At 36.2% G+C, this 23672-nt stretch overlaps 1 protein-coding gene across 6 annotated transcripts in view; it reads right to left on the bottom strand.

The window, feature by feature from the left end:
* The window catches only part of Rfx3 (regulatory factor X3), a 261188-nt gene that overhangs the window by 25440 nt on the left and 212076 nt on the right, over positions 1-23672 (bottom strand). For 5 of the 6 annotated variants that reach the window (XM_052187737.1, XM_052187747.1, XM_052187754.1 and 2 more), the window contains 5 exons: positions 19192-19307; positions 18592-18746; positions 14790-14887; positions 12526-12675; positions 3323-3531 (listed from right to left, as the gene is read on the bottom strand). In XM_052187737.1, coding sequence (XP_052043697.1) covers positions 3323-3531; positions 12526-12675; positions 14790-14887; positions 18592-18746; positions 19192-19307 — 728 coding nt within the window. Of the gene's footprint in view, positions 1-3322; positions 3532-12525; positions 12676-14789; positions 14888-18591; positions 18747-19191; positions 19308-23672 lie in introns of those variants that run through there. The other variant, XM_052187762.1, reaches the window with a different exon arrangement.

The following is a 23672-nucleotide window of genomic DNA, read 5'->3' as shown; positions in this document are numbered from 1 at the left end:
TCAAAACTGGTCATTATTAGAGTACAGCATATACTAGAATTAATACTATATTCATTATATAACAATTCCAGGCAATGGATTCTGTGTGTCAATAAAATACCTTAAACTTCTTTAAATGTTTCTTACTAATGCATAAATGTACTATTACAAGTGGAAGAATAGTTCATCTATGTGCCAATGATACATTATCTTCCACTTGCCAAATAATTTACATAAATATGATAGAGTAATTTTTTGAATGTAACTATTTTTTCTATGAGAAAAATTTAAAGCAGAGAATTTTCAGCAAAAAGAAAAACAATGTAATATAATGATTAAATACCAAATAACATTGAACTCAATGTCAGTAATCTTGAAAGGAATCCAAGAGTCGAGCATTCGGTTAAAATTCCAACCATGTTGCTGAACAAAGACAGTATATATTGAAAACGCAGCTCAAGGATGACAAGTGGCTCACAAAGATACAAGCATAAGACTAATATTATTCAAAAGTAAACATATACAGGTTAAAAAGAACGCCTGTTGTCTATTGCACTGTAAGATTGGAGATTAGAGAGGGATTGAAAATAAAACAAATTACTGTATCTACACATATTCCAGAGGCTTCTATAGAAGGAACATGACAGCAGTTATCAAAATCCACTGTCCTCTGTAATTCTAATTCTATAAATTTAGACAATGAGAAAAGTTAGTTTTGACTATAGCAACCTCCTGATGCCACCCCCACTAGGAATGCTTTAATGATCTGCAATGTAGTCACTAGGAAAGCTCTTTTGCTTTATTCACAAAACACAGAAGAAAAGAAATAGTCCACATAAAATTTGCATTTCTGGATTCTCCAAAGCCAATGCTTGCCATTCTATGGTAGTTTAAATAAGTAGGTAGCCCTGATGGAGCAGCGGATGTGAAGCGAAGGAACAGCTGCCGGGGGCGGATTCTTGTCAGGTTGTTTCTATGTGACTATGCACATAGATGCAAAGACAATTTTAGAAATTACTAGGTTAAAAATCAGATTTCTAAACATGAAAGGATTGTATATGTTGCTGTCAAATTTATAATATCCTCTGTGAATTTACAATTTTAATTACAATTCTAAAACATAAAAACCCTTTCCAATTCTGTTTCTTTAATGATTTATGCCTCAGTCTTCATTACTCAACAGTTCTTACGCCTCAGTGAAAAGTAGTTGAGATATTACCCTGCCTGCCAGCAGGGAGTATGCATCTGCTTGAATGTCTCTTTCCTTGGTGGCCCTGAACTGTAAGCTTTCAAATCTTTTTGAAATGAAAATAATAACCATACTAGTGTCTAATAATAACAAGCCAATTATCCCCAACTCAGGGAGGACAGAGGGCAGGCAAGTGATGATCTACTGGGTTTGTATATCTGCAGAGAACACAAAATATAAGTGAGTAATTTTCTTTCTTTTCAGGATTCCTACAATAGATCTCTGTGGTGACAAAGACTCCAGGGGTGTATTTCTAAAATGCTGTCAACTGAATTCAGGGAAAGAAAAACACACACACACACACACACACACACACACACACACAAGGAGAGGGCAAGCCTGCCACTAACAGGACATAAGATGAAGTGTGTGTGTGTGTGTGTATGTATGTGTGTTGCATCTCTCTTCTATTGCTGAATAGGTGGGTATTCTGTCTTTGGTCATGGGAGATTTGGAAAGAGTCAGACAATGTAACTGATTCATCCACTAGTCATGAGCATACAAATCATCTACATAATTTTCTGTGAAAATTCAGGTGAACAAAATATCGAATTTTAAGAGATTAAGAAAACATATTTCTGCTACTCATTGTGGCACATGCTTTTAGTTGCAGCACTGTGGAGGTAGAGTCGGTTCATATCTGTATGAGTTCAGGATCATCTTGGCCTACTTAGCGAGTTATAGGACAACCAAGGCTATGTAGAGAGACCCTGTTTGAGAAAAAACCAACAACAATAAAATGTATTTCCAAATTAAAGTTTTGAATTATATGACAAATAGATTCCTATTTTGTGAGATGACAAGTTAGATAATTCACATTTTTGATGGTGGCATTTGATCCTTTAGTAAAACTACAAGTGTTTACTTCTTTATTTAGGGTGATCCCAATGACCTAAAACCTGTATGTCCTGAGAGAGAGAAACTGCCTCTAATTTAGATTCCACGCAGGAATCCATCTGACCATTCCATTCTACACAGATGTGGCACAAGTCCTGAGCACTAATAGCTCATGAATGTTTGATCAAACTTGGGGCCAACAAATCTTTAAAATTTTTCCATCATATAGCATACAATTAGTAAGTCCTTTCCCTGTCCATAAAAAATATGTATTTCCATCCGAAGTATTTTAGTCTAAAAGGGTCATTATAACTAAAACATGTTACTACCTTCTAGACACTAGTCATACATCATAATTACCAAAAAATTGAATGATTCCAATTATCCTTTTAAATATGATCTTCCAACCAGCAAGAGTATGAATGAGTCAGAGGTTCTCAGAAGTAACCAAGGATTAAAATACCCATATAAGTTCTACTCTCTGATATGTGGCCAGGTTTGAAAACAAATACAATTGACAGAATTAATACATTAACTAGGTAGTTTTGAGTGCAAACTGGAATTGCCTGGAGGATTTCAAAGCTCAGATTACTAGGTCTCTCCTCTATGGATTCTGACTCAAGTAGACTTGTGGAGTGACTTAACAATGAACACTTGTAATGTTTCTAAGTGGATGTGAGGCCACACTTTGATAACTACAGTTTGAGAGCCACTGAAGAGAAACAAAAGAAGGGTCCCCACAAGAAGGCAGGAGCAGAGGGAGGACTAGAGACGTTTCCTGACTGTTGCTGAAAACATCACCTAGACTAGTGGCTCTCAGCCTTCCTAATGCTGACTGAGACTCTTTGCTATAGTTCTTCCTGTGGTGGTGACCTTCAACCCAAAACTTATTTTTGTTGCTACTTTATAGCTATCATTTTGCTACTGTTATGAATTGCAATGTAAATGTGTGTGTGGTCCTAGGAGACCCCGTGAAAGCATGCTTGACAACCTCAAGAGGGTGTGACCCAGAGGTTGAGAAACACCAGTCAAGGTAGACTTTCAGAGATACCTCTCTGAAACCCTCTCAGCTTTGAGAAAGGTTTCCTTTCCTAGCAAAAACGTTCATTTCAATAAATTTTCCATTTAATTTCTACATATCATAGTCATAGAGCTGGATAGCTACCAAATCTAGCCTCACTTCTTCTTTATGTGAATAATGTGCACATACACACATTTACAGAGCATGAAGAAAACTCAGTCCAATTTCAATGCTACCTGTAGAAAGACCACTTGAGCAAGAACTGCCGAGCAGCTTTAGGGAAGCTGGGTCTTCCTTCGTAGGGCTTCAGCGCTTGCATCATGACATTGTCCAGCCAAGCAGCCCACTGCTCCAGAGTGCTCTGCTGCTGCAGGGTCATCTTGAAGTCTGTTTCTAATCTCTGAACCATGTTGTCATCACACTGGCACACCCAGGAAGCCTGCTCCTAGGAAGGTCACAGATAGAAAGGTAAGTTCAACTCAGCAGCTTCTTACACAGCATCATCAGAGAACACATGCAGGGTATCACAGGGGACATGAACAGATCATGAACAGTACTTAAGCACTCAATGTGTTTACTATCTTCAGGGCTTCATGTCTTTCCCTGATCTTTACGGGATGTAGTATCTGACTGTGACTGGGTGTTCTAATCTGGCCAGGCCTTGTACAAGACCAGAACAGTTAATGAGGAAGACAGGCGTCTGGACCAGCAACACCCTGTTTTCTCACCACTTCAAGGTTTTATCTACCCCATCAGATAAAAAATTTAAAGCCATTTTAGAAGACTTAGAGTAAGTCAGAGGAATAAATGGATTCAATTGGCCAAAAGTGGTCCCTAAAGATTAAAAGAAAAACAAACACTGAATGGTACTAGGTAGAAACATATGCTGTGTGAGTTTATGGATGGGGAACAGAAATCTCAAGGGCTATCAATGCAAACCAACAAATGCAAATTAATTCACAGAACTGAAAACAACAACAAAACCTCTTTTGAGAAAATGTAGACATGCTACCTGCCAAGAAACCTGATTACTGTAATTTTCCTTCTGCTTCTGGTTGGGAAGTTTCATATTTTGTAACAATGAAAATAGGAAATTTTAAAGTTACTTCTCAGTGATTGTCTAAGTTTTATGATACTTCTAAAGCTATACTGTATTTTAAGATTAGAAGACAAAAATCTCTCAGGATCGAAACGTAATTATTTGACAACAAACTGCTTGATAAATAATCAAAAGGCAAAATGTGTGTGTGTGTGTGTGTGCGCGCGCGCGCGCGGGTGCACACGTGTTTTGTCCCTAACTTGCCACACTAAGTTCAATCAATTTATTAGGTCAGTGTGGGCTCTAGTTTCCTATGCAATAAATCAGACAAGTGAAAATTAATAAGAGTTTTTAAGTGGGATTCATTATAGTAATTTTAAGATAAGTTTCTTTGAAGGCATGTATAAAGTCCCAATATAAAACACAGACTATATTGATATTTTTATGAAAACAGTGTCTGTAGAGTTTATTCTATGTAATCTCAGAGGTGAAGTTAATTTGAACTGAAATTTCAAATCAATGTATCCCTCATTCCATCACTCCAGTTCTAACATCTCCACTGATCCTACACACTTTGCACATTAAAGAGTCATTCAGTCTTAGACATTTTAAAGGCAAACTGCATCTAAATCATTCATTCTATTTCTTTAGGGAAACCTCAGTTTCTTCCACATCTCAGCTGGTGATAGCAACTTCTAGAGTTCTTTGTTCTTAAATGTTGCCTCTTTTTATTTTAATTTTTTTGATTATTTTTTTATTTACATTTCAAGTGTTACCCCCTTCCTGGCTTCTTCTCCTAGAACCCACCATTCCACTCTCGATATCCCCTTCCTCGATGAGGGTGCTCCACCATCCACCTGCCACTACCATAAATGTTGCCTCTTAAACACCATTTGTAAATAGTTTAAATACACTAAAATGAGATCATAGAAAAATATCAACATAAAAAAGAAAAAAGACAATAAAAGAGTATGAGGCTAGCAGTTCAATACATGAATATACACATACTCTTTAAGTTTTTTACATACTATATGTGCTTTATTTTTACGCATACATATTGCATGGTTATATATACATTACTTATTTACTCATGTTTATTTATGCTGGGACCCTGAGTACCCAGAGAAGTTTAGGCATAACAGTAGTTACCAGGAGAGGGTAATCTAAAACCTAACTGGAGAGATAAGACCATAGCTCAATAAGCCACTTTTCACACTCTTTTATAATGTTCTTTGTTTCACTACAGTCTATGGATCTCACAAGCACTATAGCTTACTCAGTAAATAGTCCTTTAGATAGTAATTCAATTTCTTCAATTTTATAATGGAAAAAGCTGAAAACAAATACCTGAAGACATTCTTAACTTACATAAAAATAATATTCAACTTGGTACATAGTAAGAAAGTTCAAAATCACACAGTGTCATCAATAAATATTCAGTTGCTTAAGTTATCAGGTTAGACCACCAAAACCTACTTAATTTATAATTTACATAGAAATACATCCAATTACACAGAACATTTAGAAAACAATACCATAGTAAATCATTAAATAAGAAAGAAAGCCAATTCATCTGCAATGGACTAACTGACTTGAAATGCAAAGATATTTGCTGAGAAGAGGATGACATAGTGGAAAGAATAAGTACTTATCCTGATCAGCTCTTGACAGGCTCTAAATCTAACACATAGAACTTGTTTCAAACCAAAGTGTTCTTAGAGCAGGAATTTTACTCTTTTATCAGCCTTACTGAGATTCATCTTAGAAGAGGGAGGGACAGGTTCCAAGTGACAGGAAAGGGTCATGAAAAAGGAATGGGAAGCAGGGCACACTGGAGGAGGCTACCAAAGCTGGGAATATATAAAGATGCAAGGCAGGCAAACGTCAACTATTCTAGTTTGGGGATTTGTTAGAATACACAAAGAAGTAAAGTACAGGGTGAACTGAATAGCTTACACTGTGTGCTATGAGCCTCTGAGGAGAGGAAAGATGTTTTGGAGGACAGATGCTTAAATGTGAAGTTTCCAGTTCTAATTGCTGCCATCACACACACACACACACACACACACACACACACACACACACACACACGACAACTTGACAGTTGACAAGAAGGAAGAGAAAGAGTAGTCTGGAAGTTGCTGTGTGAGAATGAGTGGTAGATGTACAGATGATTACATGCAAAGATGTCCTAAAGACAGCTGCTTCAAACCAGTGAGTGGGCTCATTTGTATACATGTACAATTCAATACAAAAATAATGAAGCCATGATTGAGGACTCACAAAAATATTAAAGCAAAAACAGTTAATACTTTTTTCATATATTAACTGAAATCATTCTTTATAAAAATTCCTGTTACTAAGTTGAAATTGACATCTGGAAACCAAAGTTGTCTTACAATTCTGACTTCAAGATTATTTTACCTCAGTTTTTTTAAAGATACTTTTTAAACATATCATTTTAAAATGAAGATTTGAAGGAAATATTACTGTACTTCAAGATATAGTTGCTTAATATGTTTGGTAAATGAGTTAATGTAAATATACTTAAATGCATAGACTGTTTTACAAATCCAAGACTGTTCTTGTAAAGACTATCTGACTGCATGCATGTACTTGCAAGTGTCAATTTGTATACAGATAGTTAGTTGGTAGTAGATGGACAGATATATGGGAGACTGATAAATTATATATCAGAAACATGAGCCTAATTCGTAAAAATCACAATGAACACAATTCATTGCACTATAAATGAATCAATTTCAAATAGTCTTGTGTAATATATTTTAAATAATAAAGCTAGACATGATGTGGAGATTACATTTCATATAAATATAGTAATGATCCAGAAAGACACACTAAAAAATTCACCTACTTAAAGTATACTTTTACTCAAAAGGAAGTCCCATACCCATTGTATTTGCTATTATAATACCCCAGCCCTATCCAGCCAGAACCCTGTTTTCTGTTTCTAATATCTTTTCAGGTCATTGCATATATTTCCAAGGCTCAATCAAGTCTTCAGAAGTTCCTTTCATTGCTCAGCAGTGGTCCATTGTATGGATAAAACACATGTTCATTTATTCAGTAATGACCACCTGGGATGTTCTCATCTGAACCATGATGCTATGAACATTGAAGGATACTACGAACATTGAGTTATCTCTAGTCTGAAGAGATCATCCAAGGTTGGATGGTCAGAATAATTGTATTTTGGAGCATTTTCGAGTACAGATTTTGGGGATAATCATGTGGTAAACTATTAAATACTAAAAATTCTGAAAAACATCCAAACCTTCCAGTCCAACCATTTTAGACAAATATTGGTCAACTTGCGTGGCCATGCTTCCCTTTCTAATAGCCATCTGCCAAGACTGGACTGCTCAGTCATTTGGTGAGTATGTATTTATCTCTTTGAGAAAATACATTATCATCAAGGGCTCATGAAGTGCTAATTTCTCCAGTTCTCCAAGAACCAGAACCTTAGATTTTCTATCTTCAACCACATTCATTTCAGTGTTCCCAAAATATTATTTCCTCATAATAAACTAAAATTAAAATAAATTCTTCCTCATAAACTCCTGTTCTCCTGGTGACCAATGCTGAGAATCTCTTCCTGTGTTTACTGGGCAGTTGTCTATTGTCATTTAAAAATCAAGTGGCTTTTTATTAATGGGTTTCAGAGTAGTACACACACACATTATACATATACACATACATATATACATACATATAATGTATAGAATACTTGTGAGAATTTTGGTTTTTTAAAAACACAGAAATATTATAGGAATGTTTTTCTTTTAATCCCAGGTGTGGGAAATGGGCTGTTTCAGATTGTCCACAGCAGCTGACTATGATCTGTCTGATGATCTAGCAGGGGTGTGATTTTGCTAGCTGCAGATAATGTCTACAAGTGTATAAGACTGGAATATCTGGGGATTCTTGCAAGTGTATAGAAATGCTAGAGCCTCAAGAGAGGCAGCAACTATTGTGGAGGGTGTCATTTCCCTAATTTCTTTCTCAGCCTGCTTATCCTTTGAGTATTGGAAGGCCACTGATTTACTTGAGTTGATTTTATAACCTGCCACTTTGCTGAAGTTGTTTATCAGCTGTAGGAATTCTCAAGTGGAGTCTTTTTGGGCCACTTAGGTAGACTATCATATCATCTGCAAATAGTGATAGTTTGACTTCTTCGTTTCCAATTTGTATCCCTTTGACCTCCTTATGTTGTCGAATTGCCCGAGCTAGTACCTCAAGTACAATATTGAAAAGATAAGGAGAAAGGGGGCAGCCCTGTCTAGTCCCTGATTTTAGTGGGATTGCTTCAAGTTTCTCTCCATTTAGTTTGATGCTGGCTACCGGTTTGCTGTATATTGCTTTTACTATGTTTAGGTATGGGCCTTGAATTCCTGTTCTTTCCAAGACTTTAAGCATGAAAGGATGCTGAATTTTGTCAAATGCTTTTTCAGCATCCAATGAAATGACCGTGTGGTTTTCTTCTTTGAGTTTGTTTATGTAGTGGATTGAATTGATGGATTTCCATATATTGAACCAACCCTGCATCCCTGGGATAAAGCCTACTTGATCATGGTGGATGATCATTTTGATGTGTTCTTGGATTCGTTTGGCAAGAATTTTATTGAGTATTTTTGCATCGATGTTCATAAGGGAAATTGGTCTGAAGTTTTCTTTCTTTGTTGAATCTTTGTGTGGTTTTGATATCAGTGTGATTGTGGCTTTGTAGAAGGAATTGGGTAGTGTTCCTTCTGTTTCTATTTTGTGGAAGACTTTGAAGAGTATTGGTGTTAGGTCTTCTATGAAGGTCTGATAGAATTCTGCACTGAAGCCATCTGGTCCCATGCTTTTTTTGGTTGGAAGACTTTCTATGACCCCTTCTATTTCTTTAGGGGTTATGGGACTGTTTAGATGATCTATTTGGTCCTGATATAATTTTGGTATTTGGTATCTGTCTAGGAAATTGTCCATTTCCTCCAGATTCTCCAGTTGTGTTGAGTATAGGCTTTTGTAGTAGGATCTGATGATTTTTTGGATTTCCTCAGTTTCTGTTGTTATGTCCTCCTTTTCATTTCTAATATTCTTAATTTGGATATTTTCTCTGTGCCCTTTGATCAGCCTGGCTAAGGGTTTATCTACCTTGCTGTTTTTCTCAAAGAACCAGCTCCTGGATTCGTTGGTTCTTTGTATGGTTCTCTGTTTCCACTTGATTGATTTCAGCCCTGAGTTTGATGATTTCCTGTCTTCTATTCTTCCTGGGTGAACCTGCTTCTTTTTGTTCCAGGGCTTTCAGGTGTGTCGTTAAGCTGCTAGTGTATGCTCTCTCTATTTTCTTTTTGGAGGCACTCAGGGCTATGAGTTTTCCTCTTAGCACTGCTTTCATTGTGTCCCAAAGATTTGGGTATGTTGTGCCTTCATTTTTATTAAATTCTAAAAAGTCTCTGATTTCTTTCTTTCTTTCTTCTTTGGCCAAGGTGTCATTGAGTACACCCTTCACAATAGCTAAAAACAATATAAAGTACCTTGGGGTGACTCTTACCAAACATGTGAAAGATCTGTATGACAAGAACTTCAAGACTCTGAAGAAGGAAATGGAAGAAGACCTCAAAAAATGGAAAAACCTCCCATGCTCATGAATCAATATAGTTAAAATGGCCATTTTGCCAAAAGCAATATACAGATTTAACACAATACCCATCAAAATCCCAACTCAATTCTTCATAGAGTTAGAAAGAGCAATTCTCAAATTTATCTGGAATAACAAAAAACCCAGGATAACTAAAACTATTCTCAACAAGAAAAGAAATTCTGGGGGAATCAGTATCCCAGACCTCAAGCAATACTACAGAGCAATAGTGTTAAAAACTGCATGGTCTTGGTACAGTGACAGGCAGGCGGATCAATGGAACAGGATTGAAGATCCAGAAATGAACCCACACACCTATGGCCCACTTAATCCTCGACAAAGGGGCTGAAAACATCCAATGGAAAAAAGATAGCCGTTTCAACAAATGGTGCTGGTTCAACTGGAGGTCAGCATGCAGAAGAATGCGAATTTATCCATCCTTGTCTCCTTGTACTAAGCTCAACTCCAAATGGATCAAGGACCTACACATAAAGCCAGACACTCTGAAGCTAATAGAAAAGAAACTGGGGAAGACCCTTGAGGACATTGGTACAGGGGGAAAGTTTGTGAACAGATCACCAATAGTGTATGCTCTAAGATCAAGAATTGACAAATGGGACCTCATAAAATTACAAAGTTTCTGTAAGACAAAGGACACCATCAAAAGGACAAATCGGCAACCAACAAATTGGCAAAAGATCTTCACCAATCCTACAACAGATCGAGGGCTAATATCCAATATATACAAAGAACTCAAAAAGTTAGACCCCAGAAAACCAAATAACCCTATTAAAAATGGGGTACAGAGTTAAACAAAGAATTTTCACATGAAGGACTTAGGATGGCGGAGAAGCACCTTAAAAATGCTCAACTTCATTAGTCATTAGGGAAATGCAAATCAAAACAACCCTGAGATTTCACCTTACACCAGTCAGAATGGCTAAGATTAAAAATTCAGGAGACAGCAGGTGTTGGCAAGGATGTGGAGAAAGAGGACCACTCCTACACTGCTGGTGGGGTTGCAAATTGGTATAAGCACTCTGGAAATCAGTCTGGTGGTTCCTCAGAAAATTGAGTACCTCATTTCCAGAAGATCCTGCTAAACCACTCCTGGGCATATACTCTGAGGATTCCCCAGCAGGTAATAAGGATACATGCTCCACTATGTTCATAGCAGCCCTATTTATAATAGTCAGAAGCTGGAAAGAACCCAGGTATCCCTCAACAGAAGAATGGATGCAAAAAATGTGGTATATATACACAATGGAGTACTCTTCAGCCATTAGAAACAATGAATTCATGAAATTCTTAGGCAAATGGATAGAGCTGGAGAACATCATACTAAGTGAGGTAACCCAGTCTCAAAAGATCAGTCATGATATTCACTCACTAATAAGTGGATATTAGCCTGGAAAACTGGAATACCTAAGACATAATCCACACATCAAATGAGGTACAAGAAGAACGGAGGAGTGGCCCCTGGTTCTGGAAAGACTCAGTGTAGCAGTATAGGGCAAAACCAGAACAGGGAAGTGGGAAGGGGTGGGTGGGAGAACAGGGGGAGGGAAGGCGGCTTATGGGACTTTCGGGGAGTGGGGTGCCAGAAAAGGGGAAATCATTTGAAATGTAAATAAAAAATATATCGAATAAAAAAAAAAGAAAAAAAAAAGAGGGACAGCAGCTACTGCAGTTTCTCCTGCTGCTGTTTGTTGCTGTAATTGCTGTTTGACAACTGGCTGTGTGCAAAGAGAGGGGAAGAAATTGATTGTCCTGAAGACAAAGATCAAATTTGCCCCAAAGAACTTGATCCCTTCCTAATCAGCAAGAAATAAGTAGTCTAAGGATATCCTCACCACTTTTCCCCTTTATCCTTTTTGTCTTCTAGTGTCAGGGGTTGAAAGGGAGAAAGAGGAGGGATGGTGAAGAATGGAAGAAGGAAAGAACCCACAAAGTAGCCAAAAGTCAGGCTAGTGAGCTTCTGACATTCTTTGCATTTTTTTTAATAATCATTATGTAGTCTCATGTTAATTGCAAAAGTTTTAAATTCGGATTGTGTTTAATTACACATTTTTTTTTTTACTTTGTTGGTCATACTATAGATCAGGAGTGTTATCATTTTAAAAGTAACATTTAACTTTGTTACTTAGTATCACAAATAAAATATCTGATAGACTTCTGAGTGAGCCTCCATTAGTCACATGCAAGCATAAAGTATAGAGCAACTGGTGTTAGGAAATATTTTTTCATGGGAACCAAGCATCCAATCTTACTGCAGCTAATTCTTTAAGTGAGAGAATTTTCTCAGGTATCTGCAATACACTCTGTAATAGAGATGCTTAGTTTTTTCAAGGTGTGTTACTATAGTAACAGAAGTACTTGCTTGAATGTGTACAAATCACTATTTAAACAACCTAAGGTAGTTGTTATAGCCTGGAAAATGAAACAAGAGCAGTTAAGCAGTTTTTCAAATACTCACAGACATAGACTAGCCTAATATTTTTTGTCAGACTTCAGTGACTCTGATCTTGACTATTCTTTTAACTTCTTGGCAAACCTGGATGTATTCAGTTGTCTATAGTTCATAAACCTTAGCTGACTTTACCCACAAAACAAAGGGGTCAGTGAAGTTCTGTCTGGGTGAAACTCCAGCTTTGCAGAAACTGTGAACACATAATGCCAGTGCACAATCAGATGGTCCTGGTTTAGAAAACTATCACCATTCTTTAAGAGACAAGATGCATAGGGAGGCAGAGTACCTGGACATTGGCAAAGTCAACGCGGTTGAGGTCACTGAGCATCTGGTTGATCTGGGAAGTGTTCTGAAGCACTGCACGGGCTGCCTGGGCCAGGTGATTGAGCGATGTGTATCTTCGCAGAGTCTGGGCAAAGGCACTTACAGCGGCAACCTATAGAAACCCAAGCAAGCTAGAATGGGCTGTCTTTTTTTTTTTTTTTCTTCTTCTTCCCCAAGCTACCTCCTTCCTCTCATAAAGGAAACTACTGCAATCTCCAAATCTTGTTTTACTTGAGTCAAATTTAACAGTTTTCCTTAGATACATTTCAAATTAATTTGGCAATTGTTTACTTGTAAATTATATAGCATTTAAGATTCTTAAACAAAGAATTATTTAGTTGAGTATATTGAGGTTAACCCTAAAACAAACTCTTATATTTTTTGACATCTGAGTGCAGCAATAATTAAGCCAGTCTTGGAAGTTAATTACCAAACCATAACAAGAAATTACATTGTTTAAAAAAGTAGAAAAATGTTTGCTTTCATTCCCTCCCCAACTGCTTTTAGGACAACTAGACAAGTATGAACATTTCTTTATATTTGGAAAAGCAAATGGTAAAGATCTATTATTGTTAATTTTGACAAAACACTTTCCAGAGCAGTATCATTCACATCTACTTCACTTATGACTTCATTTATGTCATTAGTTTACAAGTTGGCAGACTTGAGGGTGAAATGAGTTGAGTTCAAAGGTGTTATATCTAATCCATATTTATCTCTCAAAACCCTCTTCTCCATTTCCCTCCATCACTGTCTTCCAGAAAGCCTGCCCTGGATGACAAACACTCAAGCTCCCAAGAGGATTTAATCAAGGGTAGGCATTGTGGGAGAACAAAGGACATGACCACAGTGGTCAGAGTGCTCACTCCTCAGAAGCTGCATTGTTTCTGTTCTAAGGCTACAGCTGAGGAAACAGGGAAAGATGTTCCTAAAGCTGTGAACATCAGCCCTTATATTTGGTGACATCTTACTATTGCTAGCTTTGATATGATTAATCATTAGTTTAGTCAACTCTATTTGCATGTTTAGAAATCAATTCAGTTATTCCATACACTCTTTCCATAGACTTTTTGTTTCTTTTCTTTCTTCTCTAAAACTACTATATTGGATTGAACCAAGAACATTATGCATACCAGCCAAATGTTCTACTGTCCTAGCTGGTCATTACTTTCTGAATAAGACTAAATGAGCTAGCCTATTTTGGAAAGTACCAAGATAATGAAAAGAAAACCACTAAATAAATATCTAGTTCTCATGATCTCATAGAAATGTTAGATGCATAGTAGGTATGACTCCATTCTTTCAAAATATGCCAGAAGCCTTAGCATATTTATAGGATTTTATGGGCACATATTTGAAGAACTAGTTGGTTGAGTAGAATAATTGGTTGACACTGTAAAGGAGGCTCCGTTGAAAGTGAGATATATTAGGACTATATGGAATATTCAAGCAAGCTCACATATATGTATAGAGAACATGGTTGTCTGGTTTATATGCATTGAATACACACTATATACCAGGTTAAGTGTCTCATACATATATTACATTGTTCAACTACCATCTCAACATGTTATATTTTAAAGGGGTTAAGTGGATTGTGCAAGACTGTATAGTCATTTCAGTAGTGAGATTTGAACCCAGGCATTTAAGTGTTATTGCCACTCACCAGACAGCTCTTTCCTCAGTCAGGGTAAACTGCCTCATTGATTGAGAGTTCAGCAAAAAAAAAAAAAACAATTGCACATATGCAACAGCAGAAGAGCAGAAGCTGTGCTCTGCAGTAGTAACCACTCTGTTTAAACCTAAAACTCAGCAAGATGGACAACACTACAGGTAAGCTGTTAGGGCATTCATTTTGATGATATTAAGAAGGGTGTGATTTTAACAACTTGAGGTATTATTAAGAATACAATGGCTTCTGAAGGTAAAGATATAGTCTTGGAGTCTAATGGTGGATACAGCTACTTAACCAAAAGTCACAAATGTGATTTTTTGGGGCAAAATCAAAGTATAGCCTTTGCCCAGTCTTGCCATGGGCATATACCAGAAAGGGATAATGTGGAATCTGGAATCCTCTAGGCATGAGTAACAGCTCTGAACTACAGAATCCATATGCTAGTGCTGCATAATAGTCTGTGTTAATTATATACAAAGATCAGTAATGAGAAAATTATTGAAGAAATAGTTCCTAAAGCAAGTATAAACACACAAAGATCATAACCATACCTTGGTTTGAATCATTCTCTGTGGAATATTGTTCATGGCATTTGAAAGCCAACCTTCTAGGCTTTTTGCAAAATTTCGAATGGCTTGGGTCAAGGCACCTGAATGATAAAAAATAGAAGTAGAACAATAAAGATACATAGTACCATTAATTTTAAACTAGAACAAGGGAAATATGTTTATGCTGCTTTAATAGCACAGAAAAAATTATATTATCTTCAATGATTAAAACATGACATAATTTCTAATTTCTTAGTGCATCTAAAAATACTAGATTTGGCTTTTAGAACTATCCTGTTCTCAGACACTGATGGCGCTTGTTGGGAATGAAGACAGCAGAACTCTGTGCTGATGCTCACATATACCAGTTGTGAATAGACTTGATGGGGATTTCTGCTGTGGACAAAACTTCAGCAAGAGTTTTATGATCAAGACTAAGAATTTGCTTTGTAAATTTTCCATTTTGGTCCCCAAATCAGTCTTATTTTATATTGTTGGTTAAAATGAAACACAGTGCAAAGTATTGATTTTGTCTCTTTGTATGGCATTTTATCATAAAGCCTACGAATTGGGAGTATTTATCTGTTAAAAATAGAACAAAATGTATAATTGTCTCAACAAAAGTTTCAGATTACTATTTGAATTTCACATGGTGGATAGAGCTAGAGTGTGATACAACTGCTGTCATGGGAGCAATGTTAGTAAGATATTACCAAAAAAGCTAACCCTAATGTGTAAAAGGCCTGACATAGGGACAGGTCCACAACACAACTTTATAGTGGTCATGAAATGACCAGAAGTGCCTTCAGTTATCACTGTTAAATATTTTACAAAGGATCTGCTCACTGAGTTTGCTCAATGTGTCATTTAGTCAATGGTATTTAAATTCCTCGGTGCCTAGGACTACATGCTGTGGGAGATAGACTTCGGTATTTAATAAATGTTTAAAGCACCCATGACACAAAGAGAGAGCATCATAGCGACTGACTCTCTGTAGGTTCCATGCTGTCTGGTATATACCCAGACCTGTGGTATACCATGAGAAACAAGTCCTATTTTGGCCAACTGCCCCCAAGAATATAAACCAGGACTACAGTCCTGGGCTCTCCTTTTTATGCTGAAGTGAAACTGCCACTCTTATTTGTTAACTTCTGCCAAAATAGGTTTTAGAGGGCATTTAGCTTATTCAAATTACTTACAAAAAGATATAAAATTTAACACCCAATAATAATCAACTGAGTCTTTGTTGTTTAACTGGATAGAAGAGATTGAAATTGCATAAATATTGATTAGGAAAGAATGCAGACTTAAACTGGACATGTCTCGAGAGTCAAGCTCTTGGAGTCTCTGAAGTGCCCCATCTTAACCAGGAGAGGAAAAATAAAGAAGCAGTCTTTCTGTCCTTTCATGTCCTAGAGTCATGGAGTCCAGGTGTGAATGGAAATGAAAAGAGTGAGAAGCATCAAAGGCCTTTCTGAAACTCAGGATAATTTTAAGGTTCAATATTGTAATCTACATTTTACATTTGTTCTCTAATTAGCATAACAATGATTTAATTTGAAAAAGACCCCAATAACCTCTAACGTCATTTTAAAACATTTTATAATGCCCTCTTTTAGACAAACTTAATGGAGGATTATAATATAAAAGGATACATTGGACATATTAAAAAGTTTAGGTATTTACTTTTTTTTATATAACTAAGTGATGGGCAACTGGGAATATAATACAGTGTTACCAGTTGAATTCTTATTCAATAATTCACACTTAATTTCCTTTTTCCATGTTTCGGGTGAATGTATTTTAGAATATAGGCGCCTTCAGGCTGACTTTAAATTAGTATGATGTGCAGACTTTTTAGCTAAAAAAAGAAATCCCATCTGGACAGAAAATGGTAGAGTGAAGTACTAGTAGCCAAGAAATACAATTTTTAAAAATAAAATTAAGTTTCTTCTCTCTGTAGGGATTCATATAAAATCAGAATTGTGCAGACTGATTCTGACAGCTTCTAAAGACTCATAAATGGATGGTTTGGTATTTAAAAATCTATTCCAAAGCCGAGCCGCCTCAGTCTGCTCATGATCGGTATTAAAATGCACCTCACCCAGCTACAGCTATCTATATTGTATTTTAAGCATTACATTGTTGAGCCTTACTGTAAAATGGAAATTGAATTCCCCAAATTTCTTTTGTAGAGTAGTACATTAATTTATCTTGTAATTTCAGAGAAATAAAACGATTTCATTTTCCAGTGAGTGTAGAGACCAATTCTTTGATAGAATAACCAGTTTTTCTAATCACATTTTTTCAAAAGACAAAAGGCAAGTGTATTATATACTTAATTCTAAGGCTTAAAGTAAACTAAAATTGATGTATGACTTAAATTAGGGAACTACTAAATTATTAGGATGCTAAGACAAAGGCACAGTTTCTGAACTGTTTAATGAATATTGATAGGACGGACTTGCCTAGAAACGTAAAGCACTCATTGACATCCCTTCTTGTATCTCATGAGAGAAACTGTATGTTGGTAGCTAGATGTCATAGGCTAATGAGCTAGCCTATTCAACGTCTTTTAAACATCTCTAGAGATTAACACTTGGAGTACAAGGGGCAGGAGAGTGGGAAAAAATCAAATTCTAGAACAAAAATACAGTGGAAATTGAGATAGTGAAATTTTCTATGACAATATCTATTTCTATCAAACTTTTAGTCAGGTAACCTGGTGTGTATAGTGTGGAAACCATTAACAATTTATAAAGTGTTAAGATAATGCCAGTGGGATTTCTTTTGTTTTTTACTTTCTCCTCCATATATTAATGTACATTGATTAGCATAATATGTAAATGTGTATACGTATCTCTTTGTAAGGTAGTGAATGTATAAAAGAATTTATACATTCTGGGTCTTTGCACTTGTAAATATGAACACACAAATGTTAACATCCTCTATTTTCCTTCTACTAAAGCCTATTTATCTATTTTCTACAATAATAAAAATTGGTGAACAGCATATTTACATAGCTGCCAATGTCATGAGCAAAAAGACTACTTTTACTTTATTAATGTCAGAGTGGAAGTAGTTTCATTTCTTTAAAAGGTCAGGTCACTAGTAAGGTTCATTGGCTGTAGGTATACCTGCTGACTACCTCTAACAATATGTGTAGTATCATTTACATCTGCAATGAAGAATTCTTTGTTTGCTACAACATGATTACTGAAAAAGTTATGAGTGACATGTGCAATTCCCAGTCACCTCATGGTGGGGGCATTACTTGTGTAGTTAGTGGTTTTTCCTCCAATCCTAGTTAACCATGAGTGTTAATGGGAACTGAGTTTGTAGTTCTGAAGATGACAGGTGACAGAGGATATGCTTTTATACAGGAATTGACCTCTACTTAAAACCACCATCAACTCATTTCAAATTCTAGGCAACAATGAAAGGGAATGGTCTGCAATTAGAGGTTTGAATATTTTTTGGCTATATTCAGAGGACTTTAGTCTTGAGTAGAATAATTTTGCATGGTTGACTAGACTATCAGTGTTCTTGCAATTAATTTATTGAGGGTGTCATAACTGTACGTTAGCTTTTAAATATAATACTGGAAGACACTGGAAGACAGGTCAGTCCCCTCACTGCAGGTCACTCTAGGCTTCTTTCATGCAATATTCTCTATGCTGCCTGGTTTTTATTTGACAAATTTAAATAAAATTAGGATCACTCCTGATTGCAACATCAATCCCAAAATTTCTTGGGTGGTATGTATGAGAACAAAAGCATCCGTAGTTGTCTCCATTTAACTTACTAGGAATGGGTCTAAGGACGTCGGGGATGAGAATCTCCACCAAAGCCTGGTACATCCCATGGTCACAGTTACACATCCATTTCAGGATAGACTCATGTTTGCACAGAGTTATCAGCTTTGCTTTCGGAAGTCGACTTTCTATTTCACTCAGATTGCTGGTGTGAATAAATGTTGCAAATGAATAGATGGCAAATGAGGATAAAACAGAAAATGGACTTTAAAAATAATTTATCAAATATTACTGAGGTTAGAACTATACCATCATTGCACTGGTGTCATATGGCTGGATATATATGGATGTATATATACAAACACACCCCTAGAGCTATCTATGTACATTAATATTTTCTTACGGTCTGAAAGGTAGATAAGATAGCAGTCCACTAGCATGACATACAGCTAATAGTCCCCAAATCAATCAAATGGGAGCTACAGCTTCTCCTGAAGTCTCAGGAGAGCAGTCTGTGGTATTCCTAGATTGGTCAAAGCTCAGTGTTATCAGGTGAAGTTCACAACTGGTATACATACATATCTCTAGTTCATTAGCTGTGACATCTACTTTATCACGAAAATAAATCAGAAAGGCATATTGATTCTGACCTTGATTCTGTAATGGTAGTGCCGTCGGTTGGAGTAGATGGGGAATAGCGCCAGAATGTTTGCCACAGTTTTTCTATCAGGCTAAACTGAAGATTCACAACAACGTCCAGTATCGCCTAGAAACAAAATGACCAAACCATAATACCATAATACTTCCTTTACTTCTCCTGGTTCTTTTACTTTACTATAAGTTGTTTTCTGCTAAGGTGGCTATACTTCCTACATGATATAAATCATCCCATATGTATTTGACCCTTTTCAGGACTGATACCTTGTTTGCAATGACTCACACTATCCACATTTGTCTACTGAATGTTAGAAATCTGGCCACTCCAAAAAACAATGTCTAAAGACAAAAAGCACCAAAGACACACTGCATATTCAAGATTTTGTAAGACACAATGGACAGACAATACCTAACTAGCTATTATATTAATTACATATTGAAATGACAACATATTACATTTTGGAGATATAGTAAAATAATATAAAAATCAAGCAATAATTTGGATAATCATTTACATTCTGAAATACTAACACCATTATAATCCAATGTTTCAGTAACAGAAGAAATGAAAATAGTGATGATTTGTCTGTAAAGTATGTGCTTCTTGATATGAAAACAGAGTAAACATTAAATACTCCAAAAGAAAAGTGCAAACACTAGCTATTAATGTTTATATTGTTTCCATGCTGAAATAACAGTATATTTCAGACTGTTTGGTGGTCTGTGTGATGTCCCCCAGTATTCTCGGGCATTTGAATACTTAGTCCTCAACTGGCAGCACTGTTTGGGGAAGCTTAGGAGGTGTAGTCTTGCTGGAAGACATAAGTCACTGGAGGCAGGCTTTGAGAGTTTAAAGACTTATGCTGTTTCAAGTTCTCTGTGTTCTGTGCTCATGATTCAAGATATGAACCTTTAGCTTCTTGTTCATGCTGCCTGCCTCTGCTAGCGACCATGTCTCTGTGCCATGACAGTCCCCTTGGAGACCATACACCAAATAAACTCTTCTCTAAGTTTTCCAGTCATGGTGTTCTACTACAGCAGTAGAAAAACAAAAAACAAAACAGATAAACAAAACACCCCACATAGATTAGTTAAGTAATCAACTGAATTTTGTATACTTTAGATTATTAAATAATTAAAAAAAATAGTAAAAGTTAATGTTTGGTTCTTATCTTTTTCTTTTTGGTGATATAAGTTGCATTTCAAATATAGAAAAGATGATACAATCATTGATAAATAGTTTATGTATTATATATGCCATGTAACATTTCAAAGGCTTGGAAAAAGAAATGAAAATTAATAATCTGGTTATAATCTTCATATTCTATTTTTAAATGATAAGACATAACATTAAAAACTTATTAAGTGTGAAAGTAATTAATATCTTATATTGTTTCTATATTAAGTTACATATCTAATCCAAGCTAATGTAATCAGGACATTCCCACATAGACATGCCCACAGGCTAACTTGATCTAAATAATCCCTCATTGAGGCTCTCATCCAGGATAATTCTAGAGAACTTGACAAGTTGACAGCTGAAACTGTCATACACACACATCCACATCCACACACACTCATCCACATAAATACACACCACTGTCTACTCTAGACCAGGAAGGACAAAGCACTCCAAATATCTGTGTGGGGTTTTTTTTTGTTTTTTTGTTTTGTTTTGTTTTTGGTTTTGTTTTGTTTTTTTGGATTTGTTTTTTTCGAGACAGGGTTTCTCTGTGTAGCCATGGCTGTCCTGAAACTCACTCTTTAGACCAGGCTGGCCTCGAACTCAGAAATCTGCCTGCCTCTGCCTCCCAGAGTGCTGGGATTACAGGCGTGAGCCACTACTGCCCGGCTATATCTGTGTTCTTAGGTGGATGGCCACTGGCTATCCAAGAAGGCAGAGGTTAAGAGTGACCAGTTACTCAAGGGTGGAAGACGGCGGATAAGGTTGAGCTATGTTTTCCAGGGCTGTTGATCATAGGTCCTCACCAGGCAGAGGTAACAGTAACAGGAATCAAGAGGCCTCCATGCACTGATACCTTTCTGGGATGAAAAGGGATATCCACAGAGCCCTATTTGGCTATATAGTAACTTGCAATTCCTACCAGAGCATACAGTTTTACTTACCTTCTTTTATATATAGATCAGTTTTAATTATGGTTTTCTAACTGTGAGGTCCTTGCCTTGAGTTTTAGTTTAAATTCAGTTTTTGAACTATTTTCCAGGTGTATCAAGTTTCTATTTTCTTCTATTGATAATGTTAGCAACTGTTATTTCCTCTACTAACTTTTGATGAACACAATTTCGTTCTGCCACTGAAACTACTTTGTAATAGAACCTTCAGGTAACATCAAACATGAAGCCAAAGAAAATCTAATTCTGTGATTATGATAAATGTTAAAAGGCTGAAGTGTAAGCAGGATAAGTCAGCAAAATGGGTTTGATACCATCAATAACTGAGAACTAAGAAGAATCCCATCAGGATCTATAGAAGTCCACAGAAGGCAGAGAAAATAAGGATAACCTACGGTCCATTTGAATTTTTTGGAAAAAGTAAACTGTAACGTCATAATTCTAGTGTATATGCCACTTGTAAAGCTCTGGCTTAAAGGATGTGCTAGAGAATACCCTGAGGCTAACTCAGACATTAAGCTTGCGTGTGTAAGGCATGTTCTGAGAAGTAGCAGGGAATGCTACACTTTGTCAGATAGTGAAAATGAAGTAATCTAATTATAAAACTTGCAGTAAGATAAAAAAAAACTGAAAGGCCGGCTCTGAAAACAAAGTAAACATATGAAAAAATCAAAACCTTTTCCAGAAGGAAGTTCTTACAACTGCAGCTTAGGCATACTCCATGGGGGTGTGTCTTTAAGAATGCCTTGATACATGTTACAAGAATTCCAAATAGCAGACTAATCCTTCCTTAAAAAATAGACCATAGAAAATATGAAGTGAAACATGGCAAAAATTATCTCTAATTATGTATCTTCTAATTAAACTCCAATGACCTTTGAAATGACACCAACACCGGCCTCATATAAGGCAGCTTTGTAAGTGAATAAACTATGATTATTTTCCAACCTATTTCAAATATTTAGGCAAATAGAAATTAAAATAGTCTATATTCTACTGGTTTATGGCAACTGACTACAGGATTCAATCTAAGATCCAGGCATCTTTATTTAAAATTTTGACATGTAACAGAAAATAAAATTAGAATTTTGTTTTCTAAATCCAGCACTCTGTTCCATGAGAGATGGCATGAGCATTGATCACTTAGAAACAAGCAGGGTGCACGGTGTGATGGTACCTACTCAGATAAATCTTGAGTGCTGCCATCTCTTCACATGTATATTTATTCATTACAAGAGAAATTTTCATGAAAATTTTATAATCTAAAGACTATTTTAATCTTATTGGAGGAGTCTGTTGCTTAGAATGATCTCACTATACACTCTTTAGCAATGTAAATAATTATACTCCAATTTATACTCCGAATAAATGAGTCACTCAAAAAACCTGAATTATATTTTTATAAACTAAGCTACTTACAGGAAGCTTAATCTGAATACAGATAACTGAGGAGTTGTTTAAAGAATCTTCAAATCATTTTCATTGAATACAATAGCTGTAAATGTTTCTCATGTACATAAAAATGATCTAGAAACACCCCTAATACTCAAGAAAGTATCAATGAGAGATGAATACCAGCTGATTTATATCATGCCAGAAGTGTGGGAAATTCACAAGGCGAATTGGAGAACACTCAGTCCGGCAAGATCTTGATGAGGAGAGGACTTGTCCTAGGTTGTCAATAACCTAGCATCTCTGACAAGGACCTGGGTTCACTATTTAGGCTCAAGCATCTTATTTCTGGGCCAAGGGGGGTGGAAATCTATACATACTTTAAACTGAAACTTATTTATCCTTCACTGTCAACTCTCAGGATGATTGATTAGAAATCACTGGCTACTCTGTAATTTGCAGGCAGACTACCACAAATACTACTAGGAAAAAGCTACTTAAAATTTAAAACCACTTAAGAGAACTCCATGCAACATATTAGCTCCTTTATATAAGGTAAATACAAGATACATGAATGTATTGGAATGGAAAAAGCCCTCCTCCTAGACAATGTCACAGCTCTGACATGAGTGAGAAAGTAGGAGTAATTATAAAACACCAAGAAAACCCTAAGTAACCAAACCTTCAAACAATATATGCATGTTCTAAGCAAAACTTATTTCATCTTTCTCTGTCAACACCCGGGGATTTTCTAGAAATCACTTAAACTGCAGGCACATCACACTAAAATAAAGCTACTTGAATCCTAAGGTCAGCCAAAAGAATCCCCCAAGAGAAGACCAAATGCACTTAAATATTTTTACAATGCTTTTAATAGAACCACACATTTGTGATACTCAAAAGGGTCACCTGAAAAAGTGACTCTCCTGAGCAAGATGTTATAAAGGTT

The sequence above is a fragment of the Apodemus sylvaticus genome, chromosome 1, assembly GCF_947179515.1.
Source record: "Apodemus sylvaticus chromosome 1, mApoSyl1.1, whole genome shotgun sequence".
NCBI classification, from domain to species: domain Eukaryota; kingdom Metazoa; phylum Chordata; class Mammalia; order Rodentia; family Muridae; genus Apodemus; species Apodemus sylvaticus.
The sequence above is the reverse complement of the archived record's forward strand: the minus strand, read 5'-3'. Positions and strand labels throughout refer to the sequence as shown.